This window comes from Moschus berezovskii, chromosome 6, assembly GCF_049115385.1.
Source record: "Moschus berezovskii isolate FMDL1 chromosome 6, NW_MosBer_1.0, whole genome shotgun sequence".
Classification (NCBI taxonomy): domain Eukaryota; kingdom Metazoa; phylum Chordata; class Mammalia; order Artiodactyla; family Moschidae; genus Moschus; species Moschus berezovskii.
The window spans coordinates 105,265,800-105,288,814 of record NC_142465.1 but is presented as its reverse complement, the minus strand read 5'-3'; the positions used below and the strand labels follow the sequence as shown (position 1 = coordinate 105,288,814).

Sequence of the window (23,015 nt, the reverse complement as noted above, 5' to 3'; positions counted from 1 at the left end):
TGGAAGAAGCTTAGTAACACATCTTGGGTTCTGAACACTAGAGTGGAGAGGTCTTAACTGTAACCATTACACTGGAGCAGACAGAATAAAAAGGGGCAATCACTTCCCTCAGTCAAAGCCAAGCCTGTTTAAGAATTTACTAGTAAGTACATAATTTTATTTTCACACATGTATGAAACAGGTCAGGAGAACACTGAAAATCATCTTCTTTGAAGGCCAATGAAAATAATCAATAAACAATCAAAAATAAAAGAGAAGAGTTTTATTTGAGCCAAGCTGAGGACTAGCCTGGAAGCCCACCTCCCAAATCGCTCTGAGAAACTGCTTCAGAGAAACAGGGTTTCTAGCCCAGTTTTATGTTTTGTCAGAAGAGAGAACATTAAACAAGTCAGGGTCACATTCCTTCAAGATTTCAAATAGAAAGAAGAATAGACCAGCACATACACGGGGGGTCAGTATGGCCTTGGCACCTGGGAAAGGAGTCTTATCACTGAAGGAGGACCAGCAACAGTGCCCTCGAAGAGAGACATTCAATCTTTATTTTTAACATGGACATTTTTTACTTCTGGTCAATGTGCCCTTTTCTTCAGTCATTAAAGCAAAAGTACACTATGTGTTTGATAGGCCACAAACAGGCTGTTATAGATGGCCTAAAATTCAAGTTAACTCATGTGTAAGCCAGAATGACTTCCCTATATTTCAATATATGAAAATTTCTTTTATCTATACCCATGGCAGCAGTTCACTTGGCCGCAACAGCAAGCGCTAAATAAGTAGTCAACAGCATACCTGGATTTGGGATGGGCAATGGCAATCTTCTGATATTCAAGTAGAGAGTTTGAGAATAGAAAAGGAACTAAATACAAAAATGATGTGTATATATTATACTAAGAAGCCATATGAAGACAGATTTTTACTTTTCTCTGGTTCACATTAAAAACACCTGGAGTGGGGGTGTGGAAGAATATGAGGAGGAAGGAATGCAGATGTCCAACCTATGCTTTTTAATATTTTTGTGTTTGGTTTTAGATTTGTCATCACAGGAGTTGGGGAATGTGCCTACCTGAATGACATTGGAGTCAGTAGTGCCAGGGTATACGGAAATAGAAAATGGATTTGCAGCAAGACAAATAGTAATGTCTCCATATCCTTAAATACTTCAAGAAGTTTTTAGGGAATTTCACACACCATTTCCAAGAGATGCATTATAAATTTCTATATACAGTTGCTACTGTATTGCCTGATCTGCTGAAAATTTATCATCAAAATTCATTTATAATATTTGCTAGCAGCGAAGAAGTAAGCTATTCTTGAATGATATAGGGATTTGGAAGAGCATAATTCGAAGTGTTAAATATCGTATGTGCTAAGTTGCTTCAGTTGTGTCTGACTCTTTGTGACCCTATGGACAGTAGCCCACTAGTCTTTTCTGTCCATGGGATTCTCCAGGCAAGAATTCTAGAGTAGGTTTCCATTTCCTCCTCCAGAGGTTGAATAATATGAGTTGATACTTATATTTGAACCTGATAATTGTGAATGGATAGAGAAACCTGACTTTCTGCCATCCACGGGGTCGCAAAGATTTGGACATGACTTAGCGACCGAACAACAAAATATGAATGAATTCCTCTTTTGTTAGACAGACAGCACTTTTCTTTGCACATATGGGACCATAAAAATGACTATGATAGCTAAAACCATGGAAAATGATAATGAGAAATTTATAACTGGTTAACACATTCAAAATTCTCTTACTATCAGTTACAAATATATAGGGAAATTTTCAAAAGCACGAAAATTAAGGACTCCCTGGTGGTCCAGTGGCTAAGAGTCCATGCTCCCAATGAAAGGGGTCTGGGTTTGATCCCTGGTCAAGGAACTAGACCCTACATGCCACAACTAGACGGTCTTATGTGCTGCAACTAAAGATTCCCACATGCGGTACAACAAAGTGAATCAGCTGTACAGCACATGGAATCTTTAGTTGTGGCATGTGGGATTATACTCCAATGGAAAAAAGAAAACACAAAAAGCAGAAAAAAGAAAAAAAAAAAAAGAAATCACAGAAATCGGCAAAAAAGAAAGAAAAGATTCCACATGCTGCAAGGAAAATTGAAGATCCCATGTGCCATGACTAAAATGTGGTGCAGCCAAATAAATTTTTTAAAAATTACCAAGACTAACATTACTTTTAGATTTTGTATTTTAAAACAGTAGAATGAGAAACACTGAAAAAAAGCTTTTTACACTTATTTTCAGTGTTCATGTTTTTAATTACAGTGACCAAATAAATGTATATAAATATCAATTTTTATTTAACTTTACTAGATTTAAAACATCCTACTTTTATCCCACTTAAATCATGAATAGTTAAATACTTCTACTAATGAAGGCTGTGATACCCAAATCTCAGAACTGTTACATATTATTGAGTTTTAAGAAACAAAATGTTTTAAATTTTTACAGCATTAGCTACACTGTACTGATGAGTCCCAAAAAGGACGAAATAGAAATTTATAATGCATTCTCTCTTTCTGTGTTATTGGGTTGGCCAAAAAGTTTGTTCCAGTTTTTCGCTAAGATCTTATGGGATGGAGAAACCTGAATGAACTTTTTGGCCAATCCAATACTTCCATTTCTTCCAACTCACTTGTATATTTCTCGGTTTCTTCTTCTGTAAAAAAATTTTGATTTACAACTACACTCCAATAAAAGTTGTGTTAATTTCAGGTATAGCAGAGTGAATTAGCTATGCATGTACATGTATGCACTCTTTTATAGATTATTTCTCCTATAGGAATTCACACAGTATACGGTAATGTTCCCTGTGCAATACAGGATATCCTTACCAGTTATCTCTTTTGCAAAGAGTTGTGTGTATACATCAATCTCAATCTCCCAATTTATCCCTCTCCACTCCTTTACCATCGGGTAACTGACTGAAATTCTGAAAGAGATGGAAATACCAGACCTCCTGACCTGCCTTCTGAGAAACCTGTATGCAGGTCAGGAAGCAACAGTTAGAACTGGACATGGAACAACAGACTGGTTCCAAATAGGAAAAGGAGTACGTCAAGGTTGTATATTGTCACCCTGCTTATTTAACTTATATGCAGTGTACATCATGAGGAACGCTGGGCTGGATGAAGCACAAGCTGGAATCAAGATTTCTGGGAGAAATATCAATAACCTTAGATATGCAGATGACACCAACCTTATGGCAGAAAGTGAAGAGGAACTAAAAAGTCTCTTGATGAAGGTAAAAGAGGAGAGTGAAAAAGTTGGCTTGAAGCTCAACATTCAGAAAACGAAGATCATGGCATCTGGTCCCATCACTTCATGGGAAACAGATGGGACACAGTGGAAACAGTGTCAGACTTTATTTTTTGGGGCTCTAAAATCACTGCAGATGGTGATTGCAGCCATGAAATTAAAAGACGCTTACTCCTTGGAAGAAAAGTTATGACCAACCTAGATAGCATATTAAAAAGCAGAGACATTACTTTGCCAACAAAGTTCCATCTAGTCAAGTCTATGGTTTTTCCCGTGGTCATGTATGGATGTGAGAGTTGGACTGTGAAGAAAGCTGATCGCCGAAGAATTGATGCTTTTCAACTGTGGTGCTGGAGAAGAATCTTGAGAGTCCCTTGGACTGCAAGGAGACCCAACCAGTCCATTCTATAGGAGATCAATCCTGGGTGTTCATTGAAAGGACTGATGCTAAAGCTGAAACTCCAATACTTTGGCCACCTCACGCGATGAGTTGACTCACTGGAAAAGACTCTGATGCTGGGAGGGATTGGGGGCAGGAGGAGAAGGGGACGACAGAGAATGAGATGGCTGGATGGCATCACCGACTCGATGGACATGAGTTTGAGTGAACTCTGGGAGTTGGTGATGGACAGGGAGGTCTGGAGTGCTGCGGTTCATGGGGTTGCAAAGAGTCGGACACGACTGAGCAACTGAACTGAACTGAATATGCATTTAAGTTTCTTCCATGTCTTTTCATGGATTGACAGCTCATTTTTACATACCTCCGAATAATAATTTTTTGTCTGAATGTTGCACAATTTATCCGTTCACCCACTTAAAGATGTTTTGACTGCTTCCAAATGCGGGTAATTATGAATAAAGTTGCTAAAAACATTCTTAATGCAGGTTTTTACTTGGACAGAATTTTCCAACTTCTTTGGAAATACCAAGGAGTGCAGTTGCTAAATCATATGGTGCCAGTATATCTAGTTGTATAAGAAACCACCAAATCCTTTCCAAAGGGATGGTATCATTTTACCTTTCCCAGTGTATGAGAGTTGCATGTTTCCTCATATCCTTAAGCATTTGGTTTTGTCAGTGTTCCAGATTCTGCTCATAATGGGTATGCAGTCGTACGTCATCGTTATTCATTACTCTAATTGCATCTCCCTGACGCTGGGAGGGAGTGGGGGCGGGAGGAGACGGGGACGAAAGAGAATGCGATGGCTGGATGGCATCCCTGACTCGATGGACATGAGTTTGAGTGAACTCCGGGAGTTGGTGATGGACAGGGAGGCCTAGCGTGCTGTGATTCATGGGGTCGCGGAGAGTCGGACACGACTGAGCGACTGAACTGAACTGAACTGATGGTATATGGTATGGAGCATTTTTTTTTCATGTGCTTATTTGCCATCTGTATATCTTTTTTGATGATGTATCTATTAAGGTTGAGTTTTAAGAGCCCTTTGTATATATATATTTTCAATAGCAGTTACTTAGTAGGCGTATCTTTTGCAAATATTTTCTCCCAGTCTGGTTTGCTTCTAATTCTCTTAATACTGTTTTTTCTAGGGTAAAAGTTTTTTTTTAATTTTCATGAAGTCCAGCTTATTAATTATTTCTTTAATGGATTGCATCTTTGATGTTGTAGCTGAAAAGACATTATCATACCCAAAGGCATGTAGGTTTTCTCTTAAGTTATCTTCTAGTTTTATAGTTTTGCATTTTACTTTTAGGTTTATGATCAATTTTGAGTTATTTTTCATAAAGTGTATTTGATCAGTGTTAAATAATTTCTGTGTATGTTCAGTTGTTCAAATACCATTTGTTGAAAAGGCTACTTTTTCTCCTTTCTATTGCCTTTGCTCTTTTGTCCCAGTTCAGTTGACTACATTTATGAGGGTCTATTTCTGGTCTCTCTTTTCTGTCCTATTGATCTCTTTGTCTTATTTCATCACACTATCTTGATTACTGTAATTAGATAACGAGTTTTGCATTGACTAGTCTGTTTTCTTCTCCTTCAATATTGGGTTGGCTATTATAGGTCTTTTACCATATAAACTTTAGAATTATTTTGTCAAAATCCATAAAATGACTTTCTGTACTTTTTATTGTGATTATATTTAATATATTGATCATACTGGGGAAAACTGACCATCTTGACAATATTGAGTTTTCCTATCTGTAAACATGGAGTATATCTTGATTTGTTTAGTTCTTTGATTCTGTTCGTCCAAATGTGCTTTTCCTCATATAGAACTTGTACATGTACTTTTAGATTTTTACCTAAGCATTTCATTTTTAGGGTGCTGATATAAAGGGCATTTTGTTTTCAATTCCACATTTTTGCCTGTTAATTGTTAATATAATGAGAAGCAACTGACTTTGGTACATTCTCCTCCCACCCTGGACAGAAGGCTAACAGAAGGCTAATATCATGCGACTCAAAGCCCCAGCCCTCCACTCACTTGTGCTCACATGGTTGTTATTTCTGGTATGACTATCCTCACAGTAGCATAAACTATTGTTGACTGAAAAATACACACAAGTGAGTCGAGAATTATGTTTTATTTGACAGAATTATTGAGGACTATCGCCCCATGGTTGGCAGCCTCTGAGGGACTGTTTCAAAAGGGTAAGGGAGGATCCCAGAATATATAAGTGTTAGATGTTCAGTTGTCTGACTCTTTGTGACCCCATGAACTGTTGCCCGCTAGGCCCCTCATTCTATGAAATTTTCCAGGCAAGAATACTGGAGTGGGTAGCCATTCCCTTTCCCAGGGGATCTTCTGGATCCAAGGATCTAACCTGGTCTCCTGAACTGCAGGCAGATTCTTTACCATCTAAGTCACCAGGGAAGCGCAGAATATATGAGTTTTTGCTGAAAAAAAAAAAATGTATTTGAATATCAAAAGATTACCACTAACCATAAGAGGCATCTCAAATTAATAATAATTTTAGTGTTTTCTATGTATGGGAAGATGCAAGAATCTGGACTCAATTAAATTATTCCTTTGATAGGCATTTTAACTATCTAGGACCAGTGTCCTGTTTTCTCCTTGAATTCCTATCAGGAGGCACTGTTTTGGGCTGCTGTTGTGACTGATAGAGTTATGGCCACAGCATCCTTTGTTTACTGAAATGGCAGGTGTCATTCTTTGTCTACTCTAACCAGGATGTTCCTGTTACTTGGGGAAAATCCAAAGGTTTCGAGGTTGCCTCCAGGAACTGGGACAAAGGCCAGACCATGGGCAAGAGACATGAGCAGACATTTCCCAGAAGAGAGATAGTAAACATTTCCCAGAAAAGACATGAACAGACATTTCCGAGAAGAGAATATCCAGAGAGCAACAACCAAGAACAGATGCTTATGGCCATTAATCACTATAGAAGTAAAAATTGAAACCACATGATAAGTAGGTAAAACTTGCCAGAATTACAAAAAAAAAAAAAAGACAATGCAAAATTCTGATGAGGATGCAGAGAAACTGCATTGCTAATGGGAGTATAAAATATTACAGATACTCAGGGAAATAGTTTGACAATTTTTTTTAACTGTGATAAGATTACAGGAGATCTCCTCTCTTAACAAATTTTAAAATACATAACATAGCATTTTTATCTATAGGCACAATGTTGTACAGCAGATATCTAAAACTTATTCATCTTGCATAACTGAAATTTTATGCATGTTTATTAGCAACTCCAATTTTTCCTTCCGTCCAGTTTCTGGCAACCACCATTCTGTCCTTGGCATCTGTGAGTCTGATTATTGTAGATACCTCACGTAACTGGAATCATGCAGTGTTTGTCCTTCTGTGATTGGCTTATAGAACCCCTAGGGATTCTCCAGGCAAGACTACTGGAGTGGGTTGCCATTTCTTACTCCTGGGGTTCTTTCTGATCCAGGGATCGAACTCATGTCTCTTGGGTCTCCTGCATTGGTAGGCAGATTCTTTACCACTGCACCTCCTGGGAAGTCATCTGGCTTTCTTTAATTAACAACAATCTGGGATATCTGGTCCTCTTTAATTAACAACAATCGTTTGATGTTCAGACTACCTGCCCTTTGTTGTAAAACTTCCATTTAACCAGGCTCCTTCCCTTTCCTCAGAGTAGTTCTCTCAGGGTCACTTGAGATGTTGCCTCCAAGACTTGAAGTCCTAAAAATTCCCACCAAATAAAACGTAACTCTCAACTTTTAGGTTGTGAATATTTCTCTAAGGTGACAGCCGGAGGCTCCTTTCCTTGTTTTTTTCACAAGCCTTATTATAACTAAATTTAATTGGGTACCCCTTACTTCCCTGGTGGCTTAGACAGTAAAGTGTCTGCCTACAATGCGGGAGACCCGGGTTCAATCCCTGGGTTGGGAAGAGCTCCTGGAGAAGGAAATGGCAACCCACTCCAGTATTCTTGCCAGGAGAATCCCATGGAGGGAGGAGCCTGGTAGGCTACAGTCCATGGGGTCACAAAGAGTCGGACACGACTGAGCGACTTCACTTTCACTGCTCTACTCATTTCTGACCTAAACCCAACTTTCAAATCTTTTAATCACACAACAGCTTGCCTAGCTTGTCGGTTCTTCCCCTAGATCAAAGAAGTAGAAATGGCAAATAAGATGACCAGGTCTCTTCTGTAGCTTCCCCTTAAGTGACCTCCCAAACAAACTAACTGTGATCTAACCTGTGATCAAGATAAAGGAGCAAGTCTAGAGGAAGATCAGGAGGAGACAGGCCTATACTCAGTGGAGGATGGTGATGACTCTGATCCACTTCCTCAGTGATTGACTGAGGTTACTTCCCCCTTTTTCTTTAAGAATTTCATGGCTAGCAACATCTTTGGAGGTGGTTCTAAGGGGACTGAGCCCACAGTCTTCCCAGATTGTCGGTATTCCGATTAAAGACAGCTTGTCCCTGTACCAATGTCCATGAGTTTGATTTTGTAAGCAATGAGCTGCTGCTGCTACTGCTGCTAAGTCACTTCAGTCGTGTCCGACTCTGTGTGACCCCATAGACGGAAGCCCACCAGGCTCCCCCTTCCCTGGGATTTTCCAGGCAAGAACACTGGAGTGGGTTGCCATTTCCTTCTCCAATGTGTGTAAGTGAAAAGTGAAAGTGAAGTCGCTCAGTCGTGTCTGACCCTTAGCGACCCCACGGACTGCAGCCTACCAGGCTCCTCCATCCATGGGATTTTCTAGGCAAGAGTACTGGAGTGGCTTAAGCAATGAGCAGTCACCCTCAATTCAGTTGGTAACTTGCTGAGAGCTCTTTTCTGCAAAGAACTTTTTCCTGCCAAAAGATGCTTACAAAAAAAAAAACAACAACTGGGTAAAGCAAAAGAAAAAACCCTTTCAAACTTTCAAGTTCATCAGTTCAGTTCAGTTCAGTTCAGTCGCTCAGTCGTGTCCAACTCTTAGCGAACCCATGAACCACAGCATGCCAGGCCTCCCTGTCCATCACCAACTCCCGGAGTTCACTCAAACTCATGTCCATCGAGTCGGTGATGCCATCCAGCCACCTCATTCTCTGTCGTCCCCGTCTCCTCCTACCCCCAATCTCTCCCAGCATCAGAGTCTTTTCCAGTGAGTCAACTCGTCGCATGAGGTGGCCAAAGTATTGGAGTTTCAGCTTTAGCATCAGTCCTTCCAATGAACACCCAGGATTGATCTCCTCTAGAATGGACTGGTTGGATCTCCTTGCAGTCCAAGGGACTCTCAAGAGTCTTCTCCAGCACCACAGTTGAAAAGCATCAATTCTTCGGTGATCAGCTTTCTTCACAGTCCAACTCTCACATCCATACATGACCACGGGAAAAACCATAGCCTTGACTAGACGGACCTTGGTTGGCAAAGTAATGTCTCTGCTTTTTAATATGCTATCTAGGCTGGTCATAACTTTCCTTCCAAGGAGAAAGTGTCTTTTAATTTCATGGCTGCAATCAGCATCCGCAGTGATTTTGGAGCCCCCAAAAATAAAGTCTGACACGGTTTCCACTGTTTCCCCATCTATTTCCCAAGAAGTGATGGGACCAGATGCCATGATCTTCGTTTTCTGAATGTTAAGCTTCAAGCCAACCTTTTCACTCTCCTCTTTCACTTTCATCAATAGGCCTTTGAGTTCCTCTTCACTTTCTGCCAAAAGGGTGGTGTCATCTGCATATCTGAGGTTATTGATATTTCTCCCGGCAATCTTGATTCCAGCTTGTGCTTCTTCCAGCCCAGAGTTCCTCATGATGTACTCTGCATATAAGTTCATAGGTAGTGCTAATGGTAAAGAACATGCCTGCCAATGCAGGAGACATAAGAGACATGGGTTCAATCCCTGGGTCTGGGAGATCCCCTGGAGGAGGACATGGAAACCCACTCCAGAATTCTTGCCTGGAGAATCCCATGGACAGAGGAGCTTGGCGGGCTACAGTCCATTGAGTTGCAAAGAGTCAGACATGGCTGAAGCCACTTAGCACATATGATCATATAGTCAGAATCTGCTACCTAATTTGCAAGTGCAAAATAAAAATAGTGGAGTTCTTTGTTTAAAAAACCATTAATAATTTCGATATATTGATGGTAGGGCATTAAGCTAAGTATGAAACCCTTTTCAGCACAGAGAACTGTGCTCCTGAATGGTCTGTATATCCACGTAGCTGATGGTGCACACAGAATCAGTTTTATGTCCAACTGCAGTTCGCCATTGTCTGTGAAATTTTAGTATTCTTGCTTCTTGAAGAGGGTACTTTTCTCTGCTGAGCTACCTAACAAGAGGTGTTTGGCTTAGCATGAGGCAGGAAATAAATGGACTTTAGGCTTGTCATTTGTAACTAGCCTTCTTTTTTTAAAAATTAAATTAATTACTAATTAATTTACAATTACTAATTACTCTATAACATTGTAGTGGTTTTTGCCATACATTGACATGAATCAAGCAAGGGTGTACATGTGTTCCCCATCCTGAACCCCCCTCCCACCTCCCTCCTCATCCCTTCCCTCAGGGTCATCCCAGTGCACCAGCCCTGAGCACCCTGTCTCATGCATCGAACCTGGACTGGCGATCTGTTTCACATATGGTAGTATACATGTTTCAATGCTATTCTCTCAAATCATCCCACCCTCACCTTCTCCCACAGAGTCCAAAAGACTGTTCTATACATCTGTGTCTCTTTTGCTGTCTTGCATACAGGGTTATCATTACCATCTTTCTAAATTCCATATATATGTGTTAGAATACTGTATCAGTATTTTTCTTTCTTACATCACTCTGTATAATAGGCTCCAGTTTCATCCACCTCATTAGAACTGATTCAAGTGTATTCTTTTTAATAGCTGAGTAATATTCCATTGTGTATCTGTACCACAGCTTTCTTATGCATTTGTCTGCTGATGGACATCTAGGTTGCTTCCATGTCCTGGCTGTTATAAACAGTGCTGCAGTGAACATTGGAGTACACGTGTCTCTTTCAGTTCTGGTTTCCTCAGTGTGTGTGCCCAGCACTGGGATTGCTGGGTTGTATGGCAGTTCTAGTTCCAGTTTTTTAAGAAATCTCCACACTGTTCTCCATAGTGGCTGTACTAGTTTGCATTCCCACCAACAGTGTAAGAGGGTTCCCTTTTCTCCACACCCTCTCCAGCATTTATTGCTTGTAGACTTTTGGATAGCAGTCATTCTGACTGGCGTGAGGTGGTACCTCATTGCAGTTTTGATTTGCGTTTCTCTGATAATGAGTGATGTTGAACGTCTTTTCATGCTTTTGTTAGCCATCTTTCTGTCTTCTTTGGAGAAATGTCTATTTAGTTCTTTGGACCATTTTTTGATTGGGTCTTTTATTTTTCTGGACTTGAGCTGCAGGAGCTGCTTGTATATTTTTGAGATTAATTCTTTGTCAGTTACTTCATTTGCTATTATTTTCTCCCATCTGAAGGCTGCCTTTTCACCTTGCTTATAGTTTCCTTCATTGTGCAAAAGCTTTTAAGTTTAATTAGGTCTCATTTGTTTATTTTTGCTTTTATTTCCATTACATTGGGAGGTGGGTCATAGAGGATACTGCTGTGATTTATGTCAGAGAGTGTTTTGCCTAGGTTTTCCTCTAAGGGGTTTATAGTTTCTGGCCTTACGTTTAGATCTTTAATCCAATTTGAGTTTATTTTTGTGTATGGTGTATAACTAGCCTTCTGTTCCAGCTTGCTGAGACAGGAGACAAGTTGTCTCCAGCCTAGATATTTATGATCCACTTTCTGTCTGCACTTTGAGATAATAATAGCCACAGGAAGAGGCTGAATAGCTGGGCTTTATTTCTCATGTTCACTGTAAGATAACAATTATGGCAGAGATAAAGAAGGGCTAAACCCTGTTTGAGTAAAAGATCAAGAGATCACATATTTCCCATCCTTGAAGAAAGAAGAACCTCCCTGTCTACACATGCGCAGAAAGGCTCCTTGCGGTTCAAAAAGGAGGGAGCACCACCGGAAAATATGTGATGCCAAGCCCCTCCCCTCCCCAGGCCTCTGGGTGGGAATCCATCTTGGAAAAAAGTTGTGCATGCATATTGGGGAGGGGCCTTGGGTATGTCAGCTGTGCCAAAAGAAGCAAGATAATTAACCGAAGATAAACAAAGACCCAGTAGAACTGCCCTGTATAAATCATTTAACCACCTCTTTACTGCACTCTTCCTCATGAAGGGGGTGCCCACACCCTCTTTCTCTGGGTGCACATCTCTGCCTTGTTTCTGCCTTAAACTGTTTCTCTGAGGGTTTTCCACTTCTGTTGTGTCTCTAACCAAACTTTGTACGTGGTTTTACAGTTTTTGTCTCCTTGAGAAACCCATTTTTCAATGAGGGTAAGGGGAATTTTGCTTCTGTCTTCTAACCCCTGGTGGACTATCAGCCAGGATTTCAGGTTTTCATCCAGGCTGTGCTGTGTGCTAAATCGCTTCAGTTGTTTCCTATTCTTGCAACCCTCTGTACTGTAGCCTGCCAAGCTCCTCTGGTCTATGGGATTCTCCAGGCAAGAATACTAGAATGGGTTGCCTTTCCCTCCTCCAAGGAATCTTCCTGACCTCAGGGATGGAACCCGTGTCTCTTATGTCTTCTGCATTGGCAGGCAGGGCTACCTAGGTTCAATTACTGAGCAGGAAAGTAAGGTCTCTCTTGTTTCAAGCCATCAGTTACTGCTGTCTCTTCGAGATCAAGTGGGTTTGCTCATTTCTCTAAAATTCTTTTCATGATGCACTAGGGTGAAATATACCATTTCTCCTACTCTTGAAGAAACATTAGTGTTCATAATATTTAAACCAAGGCACTGGTCAATCAGAAGAGTCTCTAGTCTGTGTTCTAACTTGAGGGTTATAACTTTATCTGAGCCCTGAAGAAAAAAAGGTTGTAGGTATTTCGCAGACCAAACTTCACTGGGAAGATTTTAGACACTAAAGTTCATAATATTTCCTTAAGCATGCATGAATAATTGTAACTGAGTAAGACCCTATGGTGGCACAGTGGTAAAGAATCCACTTGCCAAAGCAGGAGACACAAGAGACCTGGGTTTGATCTCTGGGTTGGGATTATCCCCTGAAACAGGAATTGGCAACCGCCTCCAGTATTCTTACCTGGAAAATTCCTTGGACAGAGGAGCCTGGCAGGCTACCGTCCATGGGATCACAAAGAGTTGGACAGGACGGACTGTGCGTGCATGCACACACACACACACACACACACACACGACCCTAAGGGGTCTTCCTGGGACAGACCCTCCCCTCATGTCCTCTGCCCACCTCTCTTTTGCAGAAAAGGCATAGTCTCCAAGCCTCCCTGAGTCACAAAAGCCTGGCTCAAGAATACATGATTGAACAGTTGTAAACATTTAGTGACAAAGCAGCTGTTGGGTGGAAGGAACTGATAACAGTTTAAAGCAGTAATCAGTCATATGGTGGTCACAGAATCTTTACCTCCTCTCTGAATCACCTAGGTAGTAACATCTGACCCCATATCCTGATTGGTTTCACAGATGCTCAACTCTACCAAATAGAAGAAGTTAACTGCTTGATGCCCATGAGAAGTAGCCCCCAGAGCTACTGGAGCTCTAGGATTGATAATGTTAACCCTTGTGATGCCACCCTGGTTCCTCACCATCAGCCAATCAGAGAATTGAGAGGATCACACACCCTTACTCCCCTCCCTTGCCTGGCCTTTAAAAATACTTTTCTGAGATGTATCAGAGAATTTGGGTTTTCCGAGCACTAACTGCCCTGGACTATTTGTCTCAGTTCAGTTCAGTTCAGTCGCTCAGTCGTGTCTGACTCTCCGCGACCCCATGAATCACAGCACGCCAGGCCTCCCTATCCATCACCAACTCTCTGAGTTCACGCAAACTCATGTCCACAGAGTCGGTGATACCATCCAGCCATCTCATTCTCTGTCGTCCCCTTCTCCTCCCGGCCCCAACCTTTCCCAGCATCAGAGTCTTTTCCAGTGAGTCAACTCGTCGCATGAGGTGGCCAAAGTATTGCAGTTTCAGCTTTAGCATCAGTCCTTCCAATGAACACCAAGGATCGATCTCCCTTAGAATGGACTGGTTGGATCTCCTTGCGGTACAAGGGACTCTCAAGAGTCTTCTCCAACACCACAGTTCAAAAGCATCAATTCTTCGATGATCAGCTTTCTTCACAGTCCAACTCTCACATCCATACATGACCATGGGAAAGACCATAGCCTTGACTAGACGGACCTTTGTTGGCAAAGTAATGTCTCTGCTTTTTAATATATTATCAAGGTTGGTCATAACTTTCCTTCCAAGGAGTGTCTTTTAATTTCATGGCTGCAATCAGCATGTGCAGTGATTTTGGAGCCCAAAAAAATAAAGTCTGACACTGTTTCCACTGTTTTTCCATCTATTTCCCATGAAGTGATGGGACCAGATGCCACGATCTTTGTTTTCTGAATGTTGAGCTTCAAGCCAACCTTTTCACTCTCCTCTTTCACTTTCATCAAGAGGCTTTTTAGTTCCTCTTCACTTTCTGCCATAAGGGTAGTGTCATCTGCATATCTGAGATTATTGATATTTCTCCCAGCAATCTTGATTCCAGCTTGTGCTTCTTCCAGCCCAGCGTTCCTCATGATGTACTCTGCATATAAGTTAAATAAGCAAGGTGACAATATACAGCCTTGATGCACTCCTTTTCCTATTTGGAACCAGTCGGTTGTTCCATGTACAGTTCTGACTGTTGCTTCCTGACCTGCATACAGGTTTCTCAAGAGGCAGGTCAGGTGGTCTGGGATTCCCATCTCTTTCAGAATTTTCCACAGTTTATTGTGATCCACACAGTCAAAGGCTTTGGCATAGTCAATGAAGCAGAAATAGATGTTTTTCTGAAACTCTCTTGCTTTCTCCATGATCCAGCAGATGTTGGCAATTTGATCTCTGGTGCCTCTGCCTTTTCTAAAACCTGCTTGAACATCTGGGAGTTCACGGTTCATATATTGCTGAAGCCTGGCTTGGAGAATTTTGAGCATGACTTTACTAGCGTGTGAGATGAGTGCAATTGTGTGGTAGTTTGAGCATTCTTTGGCATTGCCTTTCTTTGGGATTGGAATGAAGACTGACCTCTTCCAGTCCTGTGGCCAGCGCTGAGTTTTCCAAATTTGCTGGCATATTGAGTGCAACACTTTCACAGCATCATCTTTCAAGATTTGAAAGAGCTCAACTGGAATTCCATCACCACCACTAGCTTTGTTCGTAGCGATGCTTTCTAAGTCCCACTTGACCTCACATTCCAAGATGTCTGGCTCTAGGTCAGTGATCATGTTATCGTGACTATCTTGCTCATGAAGATCTTTTTTGTACAGTTCTTCTGTGTATTCTTGCCACCTCTTCTTAATATCTTCTGCTTCTGTTAGGTCCATACCATTTCTGTCCTTTATCGAGCCCATCTTTGCATGAAATGTTCCCTTGATATCTCTAATTTTCTTGAAGAGATCTCTTGTTTTTCCTATTCTGTTGTTTTCCTCTATTTCTTTGCATTGATCACTGAGGAAGGCTTTCTTATCTCTCCTTGCTATTCTTTGGAACTCTGCATTCAGATGCTTATATCTTTCCTTTTCTCCTTTGCTTTTCACTTCTCTTTTTTTCACAGGTATTTGTAAGGCCTCCTCAGACAGCCATTTGGCTTTTTTGCATTTCTTTTCCATGGGGATGGTCTTGGTCCCTGTCTCCTGTACAACGTCACGAACCTCCGTCCAGAGTTCATCAGGCACTCTATCTATCAGATCTAGACCCTTAAATCTATTCCTCACTTCCACTGTATAATCATAAGGGATTTGATTTAGGTCATACCTGAATGGTCTAGTAGTTTTCCCTACTTTCTTCAATTTCAGTCTGAATTTGCCAAAAAGGAGTTCATGATCTGAGCCACAGTCAGCTCCTGGTCTTGTTTTTGCTAACTGTATACAGCTTCTCCATCTTTGGCTGCAAAGAATATAATCAATCTGATTTCAGTGTTGACCATCTGGTGATGTCCACGTGTAGAGTCTTTTCTTGTGTTGTTGGAAGAGGGTGTTTGCTATGACCAGTGCGTTCTCTTGACAAAACTCTATTAGCCTTTGCCCTGCTTTATTCTGTGCTCCAAGGCCAAATTTGCCTGTTACTCCAGGTGTTTCTTGACTTCCTACTTTTGCATTCCAGTCCCCTATAATGAAAAGGACATCTGTCTGGTGACTGCAATAAACATGGTAGTTTCCTTCATCACAACTTGATGTCGGTAAATTGGCTTTACTGCATATGGGTGAGCAGACCCAAGTATGATTTGGTAACATTATTAGTAATTGAATAATAAATATACTAACAGCTAAAGTTTTTTGGACACCTTTAACAAAATCATAATTTTCTTTCTCAGAACACTCCTGTCACCATATAGGTTATGAGAGTGAAAGAACTTAATGTGCTGTAATAATTTGCATGCACGCTCTGTGGCTCAGTCATGTCAGACTCTTTGTGACCTCATGGACTGTAGCCCACCAGAGTGCCCTGTCCAGAGGGTTTTCCAGGTGAGAATACTGGAATGGGTTGCCATTTCCTACTCCAAGTGATCTTCCCACCCCAGAGATGGATCACACATGTCCTGTGTCTCCTGTTTCGGCAGGCAGATTCTTTATCAACGAGCCACCTGGGAATCCTGTAACAATTTATGTAATAATAAATTACCAGGAAGTCCCTGATGGTCCAATGGTTGGGACTCTGTACTGCCTTTACAGAAGGCCTGAGTTCAGTCTTTGAAGGAGGAACTAAGATCCTTCAAGCCACACAGTTCAGTTCAGTCGCTCAGTCGTGTCCGACTCTCCGCGACCCCATGAATCACAGCACGCCAGGCCTCCCTGTCCATCACCAACTCCCGGAGTACACTCAAACTCATGTCCACAGAGTCGGTGATGCCATCCAGCCATCTCATTCTCCGTCGTCCCCTTCTCCTCCCGCCCCCAACCTTTCCCAGCATCAGAGTCTTTTCCAGTGAGTCAACTCGTCGCATGAGGTGGCCAAAGTATTGCAGTTTCAGCTTTAGCATCAGTCCCTCCAATGAACATCCAGGATTGATCTCCTTTAGAATGGACTGGTTGGATCTCCTTGCAGTATAAGGGACTCTCAAGAGTCTTCTCCAACACCACAGTTCAAAAGCATCGATTCTTTGGCGATCAGCCTTCTTCACAGTCCAACTCTCACAACCATACATGACCACGGGAAAAACCATTGCCTTGACTAGACGGACCTTGGTTGGCAAAGTAATGTCTCTGCTTTTTAATATACTATCAAGGTTGGTCATAACTTTCCTTCCAAGGAGCAAGCGTCTTTTAATTTCATGGCTGCAATCAGCATCTGCAGTGATTTTGGAGCCCAAAAAAACAAAGTCTGACACTGTTTCCACTGTTTTTCCATCTATTTCCCATGAAGTGATGGGACCAGATGCCATGATCTTTGTTTTCTGAATGTTGAGCTTCAAACCAACCTTTTCACTCTCCTCTTTCACTTTCATCAAGAGGCTTTTTAGTTCCTCTTCACTTTCTGCCATAAGGGTAGTGTCATCTGCATATCTGAGGTTATTGATATTTCTCCCAGCAATCTTGACTCCAGCTTGTGCTTCTTCCAGCCCAGCGTTCCTCATGATGTACTCTGCATATAAGTTAAATAAGCAAGGTGACAATATACAACCTTGACGTACACCTTTTCCTATTTGGAACCAGTCTGTTGTTCCATGTCCAGTTCTAACTGTTGCTTCCTGACCTGCATACAGGTTTCTCAAGAGGCAGGTCAGGTGGTCTGGGATTCCCATCTCTTTCAGAATGTTCCACAGTTTATTGTGATCCACACAGTCAAAGGCTTTGGCATAGTCAATGAAGCAGAAATAGATGTTTTTCTGAAACTCTCTTGCTTTCTCCATGATCCAGCGGATGTTGGCAATTTGATCTCTGGTGCCTCTGCCTTTTCTAAAACCTGCTTGAACATCTGGGAGTTCACGGTTTACATATTGCTGAAGCCTGGCTTGGAGAATTTTGAGCATGACTTTGCTAGCGTGTGAGATGAGGGCAATTGTCTGGTAGTTTGAGCATTCTTTGGCATTGCCTTTCTTTGGGATTGGAATGAAGACTGACCTCTTCCAGTCCTGTGGCCACTGCTGAGTTTTCCAAATCTGCACAGCACTACCAAAAATAAATTAATTAACCTTAGAAAGTTAATGAGTTGCAACAATTCAGTGGTTTCAAACCTACACTAATTATTATTTTACAGTTCTGGAGGTCAGCAGTTCAAAATGAATCTTACTGAATGAAGATTAATGTATATTGGTAGGGCTGAGTTCCTTTTGCAGGCTTTAGGTCGGAATGTGTCTCCTTGTCTCTTATAGCTTCTAGAGGTCACCCGCGTTCCTCAGCTCTAGCCTCTTGCCTCACCTCCAGTGCCATCAGCAGAGCATCATCAAATCTCTCCATGACTATGACACTGATATCTTCCTCTAATAAGGAGCTATGTGACTAAATGTGACCGACCCAGGTAATCCAGAATAATCTCCCCATCTCAAGATCCTTAATTAATTAACATCTTCAAAGATTCTTTTTTTTTCATGTAAGGTAACAAATCCACATGTTTAGGGGCTTGGGACATGGTATCTTTGATAATGGGCATCCATTGCTTTGTCTACCACATATGTGTAAAGTCAAACAGTTAACAAGCTAAAGAATTGTTACTTACATTGAGTTTATTTTGCTCCAAAGACTGTGTTTTTTTCCTGTCTCTTTCATTGAGTATATTCCTCTTTCATCAGCTATATTAACCATCCATTCTGTTGTCAAAGTTAGAAAGGCCCAAGGGAAGTGGGGCAATGGTAAACTGGAAGTAAATTTTCATGCCCTTTGTGCTCAGTTATGTCCAACTCATTGTGACCTCTGGACTATTGCCTGCCAGGCTCCTCTGTCCATGGGATTTTCCAGTCAAGAATACTGGAGTGGGTTGCCATTTCCTTCTCCAGGAGATCTTCCTGACCTAGGGATTGAACCCAGGTCTCCTGCATTGTAGGCAGACACTTTACCATCTGAGCCCCCAGGGAAGTCCACTGCTCTATGTAATCACATATCAGTGATTATTTTATTTTTATATTACTCATTTAAACAGTCACTTCTGTTGGATTCGTTGACTTAAAAAATAGTCACAGTCTAAAAGTTAAGACTTATGTTTTATTTGGTGGGAATTTTTAGGACTTCAAGCCCAAGAGACAGCATCTCAAGTAACCCTGAGAGAACTTCTCTGAGGAGGTGAGGAGAAGGGCCAGCTTATATAGAAGTTTTACAACAAAGGGCAGGTAGTCAGAACATCCAAAGATTATTGTTAATTAAAGAAAACAAAATATTCCAAATTAAGGGATTTGATGCTTTTCTATGTAGGGGAGGATGCAAGAATCTGGGCTCACTGAAATCATTCCTTTCAAATGTATCTCAGCTCTCTGGGACCAGTGTTTTGTGTTTTAACATCTTGAGTTTAGTTGGAGTTCAACGTAGGATGTGGCAGCAGTCTGATGGCTGTTAGAGGACAGGTATTCTTCTCCTTCCTGAATTCCCTTAGGGCTCAGAGGCTTACATTAGAGGGCTACTGTCACTGACAACTGTGACATCCTTTTTTTACTGATCTGGCAGGAAATCTTCCATTTCTCAGGTGGTAATACTTTGACCACCTCATGCGACGAGTTGACTCACTGGAAAAGAGTCTGATGCTGGGAGGGATTGGGGATGGGAGGAGACGGGGATGACAGAGAATGAGATGTCTGGATGGCATCACCAACTCGATGGACATGAGTTTGAGTGAACTCCAGGAGTTGGTGATGGACAGGGAGGCCTGGCGTGTTGTGATTCATGGGGTCGCAAAGAGTCGGACACGACTGAGCGACTGAAATGAACTGAACTGAACTGAACTGAATGTGTAACTTGAAGAACTTTTTCATACCTTTTTCACACTCAGTCAATTAGTCACTCACTTCCATCTCCTAAATATAGGCCAAATTAAATTCTTTTGGAAAATAAAACAAGTTTTTTTCCTCAATAAAATTAAAATAACTCTCTGTGTACTTTCTCCCCTCACACTGCAGCTCCTTAGGAACCATGTAAAACCATGTCACTTCATCTTATGTATCATGTCGGGTATCAGGTATAGGGTTTCATAAGAAAGTAAGCAAGACCAGAAGATTTAGGAATTATAAAATTCACATATTTAATAAAGAGCCTTTGGGTTACTTGGAAAGTTATTTTCTCATCCTTCTTCTTTCCTAATGTGTGGTTGAGTCATTTTAAATTTTAGGGGACTTCCATACATTCGCTTCTCTTTTGCAGTTCCCTTCAATAGAATATTTCCCCCTTCAAACTCATTGCCTCGCCCTTTCATTTAGCAAATGTCTACTCAAGTTATTGGTTTGGAAATTTATTTAACACTTCCTTGGAAGACTTTCCACTGAGTAGATATATCTCACTAAGTGCTCTCATAATATACTTATTCCACTGTTTTTTGCAATTTGTCACAATGAATCATTTATACCCCGTTAACTTTGCAGTTTCCTGTTAAACTGCTCAGTGAGGCCTGGTGACTCAAAGGTATTATCTTCCAAAATAGGTTCTAAATGTAAAGTGAGTAACCGTATGAATATTCAAGTACTTAGCTTTCAGCTTCTTGTTCTCAGAATGGAGGGAAGTTAAGCAATGTGAAACAGAACTTTCATGATAAATGCACTGTGTCTAGTGCAGGAATCCCATGACCTGGTTTAGTCACTGACCTTTTACTGCCTTCATGCTGCTGCTGCTGCTAAGTCACTTCAGTCGTGTCCGACTCTGTGCGACCCAATGGACGGCAGCCCACCAGGCTACCCCATCCCTGGGATTCTCCAGGCAAGAACACTGGAGTGGGTCTCCATTTCCTTCTCCTGCCTTCATGGAATTTCTAAATCAGACCATTTACTCTGTTGCTGTCAACTTACAACAAATTTACTTGGTTTCTCACTCAAGGAGCTCATCTTCAAAGTAGTTGAACCAATAACATGAGATACATTTAAATCTTTTATCAATGTTTCTGGCTCATGGTAAATGATGATAAGCTGTAACTTTATGTTACCATGTCATGATAATACGGGTTCAGTTCAGTTCAGTTCAGTCGCTCAGTCGTGTCCGACTCTCCGCGACCCAATGAATCACAGCACGCCAGGCCTCCCTGTCCATCACCAACTCCCGGAGTTGACTCAAACTCATGTCCATAGAGTCGGTGATGCCATCCAGCCATCTCATTCTCTGTCGTCCCCTTCTCCTCCTGCCCCCAACCTTTCCCAGCATCAGAGTCTTAGTTCTGTCAATTATTTGGGAATTCCAAGAAAATGAAATTTACTAAGGTTTGTTCCATTTCTCTTTGACAGCAAAATGATGAGATGATGTAAAAAGGATAAACTTGAAAGTTCATATATACTTCTGTCTATAATAAAGCGACCTGAGAGAGGCCTAGCTGATGCTGAGAAGAATTACAAGTTTGTAAAACGGCATTGGAAAATTTTCAAGGTAATTGGAGGAACAGGAAAGATTCAGAGAAGTGAATAAACATTTTGAGGGTCACTCTTCTCCTAGCAGTATCTTGATGAAGGATCACCTGCTCAGAATCTGAGCAGGGTCATGGCCAGCAGGCACTCTCCTAGGTCAGATAAAAATTGCTATCAATGCACTTGAAGGACCAAAATCCTAAAGAGAAAAATGGGTCAAAGAAAAATTGATATTTTTCCTTTAAGCCATTTGCCAAATTATTAAACTTCACAGGGAAAGAGTCTAAGAAGAAAAATGTGACAAGCAGAGTGGCATTTTGACAGTCATGTTGTTTTGAGAAGAAAAAAAATCAGATTCACTCTCCAACAAGAAAAGGAACTTCATTAATATCCCATGCTCTGAGGTGGAATTTCTAGAGGGTTTAGCCACAGGTGCTAGGGTAAATAAGAAATGGTGGAATGGTAGAAAAATGGTAGATAAAATCTTGCAGAAACTGCAAAGACTTAAGTCAACTCAGTCTTTATTGGATTAAGACAGTATCAATGAATGTAATACTTAGCAGACGATAATGTGAATACTTCCTGGAAGCAGGTTTCATATTTCATACATGTGTGGGTACACTGACAACATTCAAGCAAAAATTTTCTTATTGTACCAACAGGTAAAACAGACAAATGCATAAATAAATAATAGACACATAGAGGGCTCACGTATTAGAATCACCAAACTCAAACTTTAAAATAACTATGATTAACACACTCTAGAAAATAGTTAACAAAAATGATGATTTTACTAGAGAAGTGGAATCCCTAAATATAAATCAAATGGAAATTTTATAAACAAAAATTGCAGTAAGAATTGATGGTTTAATAGATAGGTTTAAAAGCAGATTGATCTCAGCAGAAGACACAATTACAAAAATGGAAGGTAGGTCAGCAAAAATTCCACACTGAAGCACAGAGAAGCAATAAAGAAAATACTATTCAGATATAAGGGCAATAATAAAAAATCTTAATATAAGTGCAATTGTATACTCAGAAGTGAAAAAATTGGAGGAAGGCAAAAGCAGCAATTTAAGAGATAGCAATCAATACTTTTTTAAAAGAGAAGAAAGACATCAAGCTATAAATTTAAGAAGCTTGGCAGATTTCTAGGCAGACGGGAGAGAAGCCCGGCTCCGGCGGCGCAGGCGCGAGAGACCCCCGGCTCCGGCGGCGCAGGCGCGAGAGACCCCCGGCTCCAGCGCAACCGACCACGTGCAGAATCGTGGCTGAGAGGTGCTACCCCGCGCCCAGCGTTAGGGCGGTGGCTGAGAGGAGCTGTACCACATCCAGGAGGCGGTGGCTGCTTAGGCACTGGAGGGCCGATCCACATTCAAAGCAGGAGGGGCGGCCTTGAGGAGATACCCCTCGTCCAAGGTAAGGTACAGCGGCTGCACCTTGCTGGAGCAGCTGGGAAGAGATACTCCACGACCAAGTGGAATATAAGAATCCAATGTTCTGGGGAGGAAGGAACAAGATGGCGGAGGGATAAGATGGCGAGACCACTTTCTCCCCCACAAATTCATCAAAAGAACATTTGAACGCGGAGTAAAGTCCACAAAACAACTTCTGAATACTGGCAGAGGTCATCAGGCTCCCAGAAAAGCAGCCCATTGTCTTCTAAAGGAGAGAGAAGAAATCCAGCTCCACCCATCAGAACACTGACACATGCTTCCCTAACCAGGGAACCT

The 23,015-nt window shown here is 41.4% G+C and overlaps 1 protein-coding gene across 7 annotated transcripts in view; it reads left to right on the top strand.

Moving 5' to 3' along the window:
* CLEC2D (C-type lectin domain family 2 member D) overlaps nt 1-22,644 on the top strand; it is a 42,195-nt gene extending 19,551 nt beyond the window's left edge. The window contains exons 6-7 of one of the 7 annotated variants that reach the window (XM_088837356.1): nt 1,030-1,133; nt 21,166-22,644. In XM_088837356.1, coding sequence (XP_088693482.1) covers nt 1,030-1,133; nt 21,166-21,173 — 112 coding nt within the window. In that variant the 3' untranslated portion in view covers nt 21,174-22,644. Of the gene's footprint in view, nt 1-1,029; nt 4,147-13,244; nt 13,561-21,165 lie in introns of those variants that run through there. The other 6 variants (XM_088837351.1, XM_088837353.1, XM_088837352.1 and 3 more) reach the window with 6 other exon arrangements.
* The last annotated feature ends 371 nt before the right edge of the window (nt 22,645-23,015 follow it).